Source organism: Lampetra planeri, chromosome 15 (genome assembly GCF_965212315.1).
Source record: "Lampetra planeri chromosome 15, kcLamPlan1.2.h2, whole genome shotgun sequence".
Taxonomy (NCBI): domain Eukaryota; kingdom Metazoa; phylum Chordata; class Hyperoartia; order Petromyzontiformes; family Petromyzontidae; genus Lampetra; species Lampetra planeri.
In genome coordinates this window covers 4,686,771-4,697,799 of record NC_136121.1, presented here as the reverse complement: position 1 = coordinate 4,697,799, position 11,029 = coordinate 4,686,771, and the positions used below count along the sequence as shown (strand labels likewise).

The 11,029-nt window shown below is 46.3% G+C and overlaps 1 protein-coding gene across 1 annotated transcript in view; it reads left to right on the top strand.

Moving 5' to 3' along the window:
* Positions 1-6,768: 6,768 nt before the first annotated feature.
* Positions 6,769-11,029, top strand: part of LOC144722609 (relaxin receptor 1-like) — a 320,166-nt gene continuing 315,905 nt past the window's right edge. The window contains exon 1 of the mRNA XM_078600845.1: positions 6,769-7,236. Coding sequence (XP_078456971.1) covers positions 7,194-7,236 — 43 coding nt within the window. The 5' untranslated portion in view covers positions 6,769-7,193. The remainder of the gene's footprint in view (positions 7,237-11,029) is intronic.

Here is an 11,029-nt window from a genome sequence, read left to right as displayed (position 1 = left end):
CACCATTCGATAATTGGTGTTTTACCCTTTTATATGGCAACAAAACTAACACCTTTTTACAAGGAGTCATGTTTGCATTGACCACAATACCTGCAGTCGGAATGCAAACAAAAAACACAACTCTGATAATGTATGCACTGTCCTTGAAATTGATTGGTCCACACCCGAGACAGCTTTCCTTAGAGCCTAGTCTCACATGGTGTTGGAGCAGATGACGCCAAAAGGCGCGTTTGTGGTCAATGCAAACATGACTCCTTGTAAAAAAGGTGTCAGTTTTGTTGCCAGATAAAAGGTAAAAAAACAATTATCATATTTTGCTACTGGCAAAGGAGGTTCCAATGGTGTACTCACCATTCATTCATTCATTCGTCACGCACAGTCAGCGAAGGGCGCCAAACGCGTGGCCTCTCGCGTGCAGCGTTCGCATCAACTGCACTTGATTGCCATACACCGGCGTCTTCGAGTTATTTGTTTGATCCACGGATCACAAAGGGGGGCGAGGGGGGGCCACGTGGGGTGGCGCCATTCCTTTGAGTAGTCGCAGTTCTCACTTTGAACGTCGAACCACCAAGTGAAGCGAGCGCAATTTTCCGCAGGAGTGTTGCGCATCGAGACGGGCCACGTGTCCACAAAGTGACGACAGCCGCGTCTCCCTCAACTCACCACGTACAGTCCGTTCTCCTATGACGCGGCTGTAGTTGCGTTCCTGAAGAACGCCGTGTTGTAGAAGAATCGCGTTATAATTAATAATACGTACTATGGGGTAAAGCGCAGTCCGCGATAACGCATGAGATGCACATGCAGGCTGAACAAAGACTTAAGGCGCGTGGGTAGCATCGATAAGCATCCAGCAGCATCCCGCCGTGTGCGATGCTATGCCGAGGCTGCCGTATGACCGCTCGTTCCTACTCGTGCCGTGGCGTAGTTCCTTTGACTCGATCGCGTTACATATCCAATTCGCATCCGCGTTATGAAAAAAAATGTGTTCCCGAGCACATTCCTCGCGCTATATCCAATTCGCGTTATGAAAACACGCGTGATAGGAGAACAGACTGTAACATGTTAAAGTGAAGTTCAACGTGTATCCCGTGTTCAAACAAGCGTGGGGTGGCCACTCATCTCCCTTAGTGGCCACTCATCTCTCTTAGTGGCCCAGAGCCAGTGGTGATACTTCCATATTTTGCAAGAGAAGAGACCAACACGACAAACCAATTGTTGACTTCTCAAAATTGTGCACCACGAAACAGTTTTTTTTAAATAAAAAAAGGCCTGCAATTGTTTATCATCCGTCCTTGTATTATTAATATCGTAAATAACGTTGGGTTGAGAAATGCTTTGTTTATGTATTACAATGCATGAAACAACATTATCAAAACCAACGCAGGGTACAAACATAAAACAGCTCTGTGACTTTATAAGAGGCGCGTTGCAACGGCTACAACATATGTTGTATCAGCGTGGACAGCTGTTGGCAATAAAATCGGTCCAAACCACACCTCTGAGGTTTTGTGGCTCGGCCACAAGAGGAGGGGAGGTGGGGAATGTCCCTGTTTTTGTGGCTCTGCCTGCCTCCGCATTGTCTAGGGGTAAACAGTGATGGGGAGTAAGCTGCACGCGTGCTCCGGACTCAGCCTTGCGTGACAAACAAGAACTTGCCTCCAGCTTATTGGGGCAGCCGACCGTCCCAGACCAGAGTCCACGCCGCTGCATGTTAGCGGTGCGGGTGTTCGACCTGCCAGGTAACGTGTCGAGATGTTGCAATTCATGGCCGTGGTTGTATTCGTTATGGTCACGGGTTAAACATTTTTTTGTTAGCATCTCGCTGTGCTTTGCCGGCTCTCCTTGTGTTCGTCTCGCTTTGCACAACCGGCGTTTGTTCCATCGACATAACGATAGCAGGAGAATAACGACGCGTGAAATACAATTGATACGGAAGAGTAGGCTAAGTACCCTCTAGACGAGGGATCTCTAGAACTCCCTCTAGTGGAGGCAGAGGAGGCCAGTGGTAGCACGACAAGGTAATTTCAGGATTGCACATTTACCTTCATCTTCATATTGAACCCACTATTGGAGGATAAAGGTTATTTTCTTGTGACCATACTTCACCACAGGTTGGTGAATGAGGTGGCCTGGTAAAGACTTTAGCTATCAATGTGAAAGCCTGCAATTGCTCGCTGACGCCACACTGCTGGCAGAAGAGCCTCCACCACAGCGGAGATCTAGGGATTATCCTCGATATGGCATTTTGGCCTACTCTTCCACGCTGACCAAGAGACGGGAGTCCACATGCTCTAACCCACCACATGTGACCTGCCAGTCGGCTGCGGTGACTGATGATGTTAAGCCGTGTCCAAGAATCGAACCCAGGTTTTCAACATTTGCACCACAGCGTAGCCTATCGCATCAATCGAAAAATCAACAATTCTTGTACGTGCGCTTTGATGCGTGTGTAGTGGGTTCCACAGAGGTGCACACTCGAACTTGGAGGAAACACGTTTATTCTCAATACAATGGGGTAACTATATAACCACTTGACGGGATAACGATATAGGGTGATAACCACCACGTGCAACTACATAACCACTCGACAGGATAACGACTTAAGGTGGTGACCACCACAATAAGCTACGTAACCACTCAATGGGATAACTATATACTTGGACCAGGTCAGCTAACACCCTGCCTGGTCCACGATGCCGTGCGTAAAGCCCAAAGACCGAAGACGTAGCCGGCGGATTCCATTCCCTGAGATGAACAGCCAAAATCGCTCTCGGGACTCGACCTTTATGGGCTGCGGCGTGGCCAGGCTCCGCCCTCTGCTACGCCCTTTTCCAGATCCTTCTCGGAGAATCTGGGCCCACAGCACGTGTCCCTCTCACCTCCTATTTGGCCCTCGTTACTACTTCATCTGGTCACGTGCCATCTCGGCTTCACCCAGACTACTACGTCCTCACCCGACCTCTCTCTCACCGTCACCCGAACCATGCCCCCTCGGGGCCCTTCCGTTTCATACTCATCCCGGTGCTAGAGACAGACTCCACACATACAGTACCGCTCTTCTCTCGGCACTGGTGCTACACCACAGAGACACGATGCACGCCACTACACGTGTATAATGAACTCCGTTGTAAGTCGGTGCATTGTATCAAGTTGTTGGGCAACGTGCCCCTGCATGGGCTGGTATGGGGTACCACGGTGGCTAGGAGATGTTAACTCCATCGCCTGGTATACAGGAAGTCGTGGGCCCGTTCCCGACCAGAACTTTGCAGGCGGGATTGGTGGATTGCAAAGAGATAGTTGTGTGTGTGAGACGCTCACCTGCAGGAACATGTGAGTTGCCTGATAAATGCAAGTACAGTACACCAAGTAGGTTGCTGAGCAAACTGCAGACTTTTTTTGTTATCCTCCCACGTGAGTGTATTTTTTCTATGTGCTCTAGTTTACCAGTTAAGTTATTACCAATTCCGCCAATATTACCACAGACCTTACCTCGGTCCTCCCACAATAGATAACGGTCATGCAAATTCAGAGTAAACTATTCATTCTGCAGAAAACAAAATTAATGTGTTGGAGAGAGTGTGCATCTGTGTGTGTGGGGAGCGGTAGTTTAGTGTTTAGTGCACTGAGCTATGAACCTGGCGACCTGAGTTCCATTACCGCTTACTGCCAACATCGGTGCCAAATATCTGAAGTAGTCTTGGGCCTCCCCGAGGTCGACTCAGCCTTAAATTAATACCTGGTGCATCGTGTAAACATCGATAAGGTAAGTCAGAGGCGGCGTGGTAAGACACGGGCGCCACTGTGGCAAGATGTTTACTGCATCGCCAGGTATACGAGAGGTCGTGGGTTTAATCCCGACCCTGACGATACCTGTATCTTTGGAGTTTGCATCTGCTCCCCGTGGTCGCATGGATTTTTCTCCGGGGCCTCTGGTTTTTCCCTCTACATTTAGAATCATGCGCTTACATTTTCACATGATAAGCCACTTCGTTGAGCTATAATTTGTGGCCCAGGTTGCATCTGATGAAGAGCTATATGGCTCAGTGGGCCTTACCTGGTAAATAAAAAATATTGGAGTGATGAGGACCACACCATCCTCTCATGCCCTGTGCCGACTTTCATTGGTGCATGCCAACAGCACATGCCTCCACGCCTACGCGGGGATCTTTGCCTTTCTCTCTGTGTGCCTGTGTGGGAATGAGTTACTTCGTGCGGCGTAAGGATATCAACAATGAAACAAAGGTGGCTGTCAACACCACACCCTTATGTGCCGTGCCTGTCTTAGTAGGTGCTCGCTAACGTCACCTGTCTCTATGCACTGTATTACTTGCTGTGCTGGGCATCTTTGATATATATTCAACATATACAATAATCTGGCAAATAAGATTCCTATGCTGTTTATATGTTGTGGCATTCGCATTCATGGCAAGTGGTATCTGAAAGTGGGTTGGGGCTCGTTTAGATCTACTCAGCGTTAAATGAGTATCTGTTGTGGCATGTGAATATCAGCAAAGGAGAGACCAATGTGGCCACGAGTGGTGCTGCCCACACTGCTGCTCATCTGCTTTACCGGCCTGAGCAGGAGATCACCCACATCAGTTCACTTTGTAGCCAGGGACAATCGTTGTCTTTGTTGACATAAAAACTAAGGACAAAAACTTGGTATCAATGGCATTGTAATCCATGCACCTATTCACACAGGTTTAATTTCTGATCACGTCTAAACCTGGCTGGAGCTCTGCCTAGGTCAGCTCAGGAAAAAAATTATCATTTAAACTGCGTGAAGATCAGCACTGGGAAGAGACGCATTTCAGTGCAATGCTTGTTAGGCATCTCGCTTGCATTGATAGATGCTTGTTTGCTAACAGCACTTGTCAATGAACATCACTTATCTATAAAGGTAGAATGTTTTATCTTTAATACATTTTATTTTTTATTTCAGCCTGTCATACGTTCCCTGTGTCTGCAAAAGCGTAACGGGGACACTGTGTGTCTTACGGTAATACGCGTATGTACAGAGTGTGCTAAATGCATTGACATTTGCCCTGCCTCTTTATGTAGATAATTGGGATCTTCATGTTTTTTTAAATCCTTTATATTAAGTTCGCTTGCTTGCTTGCTTGCGTGCTTGCTTGCTTGCGTGCTTGCTTGCTTGCGTGCTTGCTTGCTTGCTTGCGTGCTTGCTTGCTTGCGTGCTTGCTTGCTTAGGACCGTGCAAATCTTTCGCTCGTTTTTTAACCCACTTCCCGTGATCCAATCGAGCTGACATTTTCCACACAGACTCGTTGTGACAGGCAAAAAAAATATATTTTACATATATTAAAATATAACTCATTCATCGCTTTGGCTGAACGTCACAGTATAAGAGCCCAGAGCGTAACCCCTCCACAGACCGTGGTGGAGTAGTGCAGTTGGTAGCGCCTTTGCTGCCCATGCCAAAGGTCGCGGGATCGATCCCCGCGTCCTCCACAGGCGAATATATTTTTAAATCCTTTATATTAAGTTCGCTGCCACGCATATAAAGGATTTATAGTGAAAAACTTTGTTTTTACGGGTTTACTTGTTGTATGCGTAGATATGTGGTCACCTGACTTTCATAGAGTGTGGCACACAGTTTGTTTGCACATAGTCACTTTAAGATGTTTTCTTGTTAATGTTTTCTTGTTAATGTTTTTGTTTTTTGTTTGTTGCGGTTGCACCCGATTCAAGAGCCGAATGGCTCACAGGGCTATACCTAATAAATGAACTTGAACTTGTAGAGCCCTCGTCTGGCCAGGTGGCTCAGTGGCGAAGTGCGTGGCTCGCAATCGCAAGGGCCATGATATCAAATACAGGTTGGAGGTTTACTCAGTCCACCATCCCTTCAGGGTGGTTTAAATACACTAAACGAAACTTTTTATTTTACCAGATAAGGCACCACTGTGCTAGATAGCTATTTTTTCATAAGCGACCTAACCACAAATGATAGATCAACGAATTGGCTTATCACGTGGACATTTATACCAAGTAAAATACTCGAAGCGAATTTTTATGAATGTGGAGGGGAAAACCGGAAGACCCGGAGAAAGAAATCCAAACGGCCACGGCGTCAGGGTCGGGATCGAACCCACGACCTCCTGTATAACGGGCGAGGTAGTTAACATTTCGCCAAATAAGTACAGCTTTGTGGGGAAGTCAACGGTGGTTGTCCTAGTATGCATAGCCTCACCCCCACCATAGGAATGAGGAATTTCCACCACTGGCTCAGGGATTGTAAACGTGCGATAAGCAGCAGCAGCAGCAGGATATCACTTTGACTGTAGCTCGATGGGCGGTAGTTGAACCCGTGCTGAGATTTGAACTCGGGACTTTCCGGGTGTGAGTCGAATGCTCCAAGCCACAGTGCCACGGAGGGAATCTCGTGTGTGCGTGTGCGTGCATAATAAAACGTGTGTTGTATGCAGCGCATTGCTGTTGCACAGATCACGCCTCTGCCACCAGGGTGCATCTGTGGCCTAGGTCTGGCTCCACGGCCCTTCGCCTTATCTCTACCCCCCTCCCGCCGTCCTCCCATGTGGACCCAGCATTTCTTAAAATCACCATCACATCCCGTGCACCCCACCCCCCAATACCTCCCTCCCCACTCTTTCCCAACACCTTCCGCCCCCCACCACCATCACCCATTCATGTCCCCCCACCCAACACACACAGCCCCCCCCATAACCCTCAGATGCTCTAGATGGTTTACCACCCACACCATTCAGACTCATTCTCCTGGCCCAATGAGACGCAAAGCACAAAGCCGGCTACACAAACTCTGGCTCTCAGAACCTGTCTCGGGACACAACGTTGAAGCAGGCGGCGGCTGCTGCTGCTGCTGTGTCGCGACAAATAGTGGGACGTGACGAGAGGGCAGGAGTTTGTGTGTCCCCCTCCAGATGCCACCTCTCGCGTCCCATCTATCTCGAGTTGTTGTCGATGTAGCCGATGTAGTCGTGCGTTTAAAGCGAGAGTGCGATTATCTCCCCGCAGAATGAGACCTGCGCGCACTGTCGCTGCATTGAAGCACGCGCCTCGGTAGCTATCTTGCCTTGCGCGATTCCGGAGTGTGGCGACGGCGTTTGTTTAACCCCCTCCCACCCCAACTCTCTGCTCTTACACGCGTACACGGTAGATGTGTACACACACGGGCAGTTGTACTCCAGACACTTCAAATGCTGCTTCTGCTTCATTTCGCAATGGGAGTACTGATATGCGGTGAGTAATCAATTATACTTCTGTATGCAGACACGAACACACAGACGTACGTGCACACGTGGACTAATCATGCGCGCACAAAGCACATGTATGTATGCGCGCACACGTGTAACATTTTGTCCGTAAGCGACTATCAGAAAGTTTTGAGAACAAGACCTCGGTAAAAGTGTCATGTTGGCGTAATATAGCTCCCTTTCTAAAGCTACTTTGATGCCATTGTGTTGGTTTGCGTAATTATATTCAACAAGAGATGGCAGTCATCAAGTATGATAATGGGGGAGTGTGTGATCTTAATTATATCCCATTTTCAACACTGTGTATCGCCCCTTGTGTATAATAATTATGCGCAATAAATACATGACTATCTTAGGTTCAATATCTGTGCGTTTGAAATATCTATATTAGCATACTATGCTTTAATATTACCATTTTTACGTGAATGTCGTATTTGTTCAACGTGATTGCGCGTTACAGAATCCGTGTTGAAGCGTAACCATTAGTGTGCTTTTCGGTAATAACTTGTCCACGCAATCATCCACTTCGATTCTGGCTCCACTCGAACATTTAGCAATAACGTGAAGTTATTCTCAAAATCCCAAGCAGAATAATGAGTAAATTTTGGAAGGCAGCCCTTGGTAATCTCCACAAGATAATGACAAAACAGTGTGAAATTATCCGTAATTGTGTTAGGCCACGAAGTAGCGTCTACGCCAACATTGTCATTAACTTTCGATCAACCGAAAAGATTTGTCACGGTTTACAAGGGTAGTATTTATACGCGCCACGTGTATTGTGAAATATTGTTCCAAATTAAACCAATTGTTTCTTTTTTTATATTGAAATAATTGCGGTCGGAAAGGGTTCAGTAGAGGTAAATTAACCGGTGGCGATTGCGTAGATATATATTGGACATGCCTGCCCAATAAACACCATGCGAGTAATTGGTGCTTGCCAGATCGTCGAGGGTTCTTCGTGGGTTACTAAGTCAGGGTATAAGAGCTGTTAATCTACTTAGTAATCTTCTTATAAATTAAAGTGGGCGCTGTTCCATTCGTATACCTGTCGACCCCTTATCAGTGCCTACATCATTAAAAACCAATTCAGACGTTATTGATCACCCCGTGCCCTTATAAATCTCAACGTTCATCCTACAGTCCCATCACAAGGGAGAAACTAAAAAAATATACAAATTGCCAGGATTGAAACGGCTGTACGCCGTATGGACCTGAAAACTCAATATCCTACAAGAATACGGGTAAACAGTATGGGTTAGGTACTCCGGGTCTAATTTCTTTATATTATTATAATTATGCGCAATGACAAACACTACATGTTATCAAGTAGTGATTGACGAAGGGCTGCTCAGTATAAAAAATAATAATCTTAAAAGCCATTACATAATTACACGTGTGTATGTCAGTGTTAATGTGGCTATATATTTTGGGCTATACGTATTGAATAGTTTGGCTTCATACCTCAAATATCAAGTGTTTCTAAAGTGCACATTTATGTTAAATGCTTATTCAATTATATACAAGAATCTATACAAGGGGATATAGTACTGAGCAAATGCACATGCAATTAAATAGAATAATATTGTAAGAACAATAAGAAATACCAGTGGTATTAGAACATCAATGTATAATGGAAGCACATGTTAGTTCCCATTGTTCACGAACATTGCAACGGTTGTGTTAATCGAGGTGTTTGCAGCTAATTTTAATTGCGGTAATTATCCACGCGAAGCGTGTTAAAGGGACAATGTACTTTTACCCCACAGTTACAATGACTTCGCGGTTCCATTTATGAAAATAATTGATTACGCGCGGTAATACGGCATTGTACGCTGGGTATATAGAACGATGCAGAGCATTCCATTCACGGTAAAAGGGATGTTAACCAGTTATGGACCAGCATGCATTCGTATAGGGTCGTTTAAAAAGAAACAATAGTCACGGAACAATGGGAGGCGATGCACGGGTTGTCAGGCTTTAAAGGAACAACGTAATTATCGTGCATTTTCCAAACACTCTGGGCACACTGTAATGATGACACTGTCAGAATTGGCTGTCGTCGATGCGGAGTCACTGTACTGAATGAAATAAGATAATTAATACGGTAAGCACACAATAAACTTAGCCACCTGTGCATTTTACATCCCTTGTCTATCGCTCTGGCCAACGGGGCTCAGCAACACAACAATGCACAGAGATACGGAATATTATTAGGTCGACAGTGTCTCGGACATTAGACTGGGAGGCACATCATGACCGTATGCCTCCTGGTGTTACAGCTGCTGCGCCTGCTCTGTGTTATAGTGATCCATATTCGTTTATTCATAACCCATATGCTCAAGTGATCCTGGTTCACCTTCAGTAACTGCCCGTGGTATAATAATTCTCTGGTAGATATTGCCTTGGTGTCCCTCCATCGGATATCTTAAATTGTTGAGCAAAGTTGTTATGCCGGACTTTCATTTCGTTAATATGTATCTGTCATCAGCAAATCCGAGATAATTAATCTTCTCAATCCATATTTACTACTTAATTGCCACTTGGATTCCTGCAGTCACGAAAGCTTCAAATCAAGATTAATTGCTCCAGTTCAGTGCCTTAATATATTCCGAAAGAAACAATAGTGTATATTATTTTTAAGTGTTTATTGGCATATTTGCGTGTACGCATGTACATGTAATAAGAGTTATCCTATCCATATACTTTTTCCTGCTAAATTAAAGTGGAATTTCCACCTGGGCTCAGGTCTGAATACAGAAAAGGAGCACTGGCCCAGTTAAGTTTAGTATAAAGACACTCATCAAAAGTGAACTCGTACACATCATACAAAATAACCGCACATAAGATTAGTATAATCTAACTCAACCGAATCGTTATAGAGATGTAGTGCCGTTAATTCACCCGAACAACTTTTTTTTCCCTCCCGTGTCACTTTTATTCGAACAGAACTTCTCGCGTTCAACACCTCGTAACTCCGTCGCAACTCGCCCGCTTGCGCTGCTCGCCTGCTTCGCTCTCTCCCTGCCTCTTCACCGCTAGCATGCCCTCTCTCACCCCGTTAGCCTCTCCGCTGCTAGCATGCCCTCTCTCACTCTGCTGGCCTATCTGCCACGCTCTGCTCGCTCTGCGCTCTCTCTCTGCTAGCCTCTCACTACACTGGTAGCTTCTCTACCTACTCTGCTAGCTTCTCCACTGCTAGCCTTTCTACCCTCACTTCTCCAACCTCGCCCTTGCCTCCAGTGGGTGTTTCGGCCATCACCGCTGGAGAGGATGAGGTGTGGAGAGCGGGGCCCTGGAATTCTATTCCGTTCGCGCCTCTCTTTCCTCAAACCAACAACTCCCCTCCTGCCTCACACGTTGCCGTATTTATCCTGCTCCTAATTAAACGCCCTAATTAAGCTGGCGTCCTCCCGTCGCCTCTCGCACGTGGCGTCCGCTGCTATCGCCTCAATCTGCAGACTCCGAGGCGCCTACACCGTGTCTGCATTTGCAGCTAGTCAATCACCGCTACGCATCTTAATTGGCCGCCTCTATCTCTGGATTGCTCTCACACCGCACCTGTTTGTCCTGGCGTGAATTCACTATCCGCGGCTCACACGTGCATGCACACTGCTTGCAAAAACCCCACGTGCGTTACTCCTCGACAGATATAAAAACATGACCTTCAAATAAACATTGTTTATCTTATACACGGTGAAACGATGGACCGTATTAAGAACGTCATAACTTCGAGAACATTTAAAATGAACGTACAGATCCTAAACTCCTGTCGATTTAGA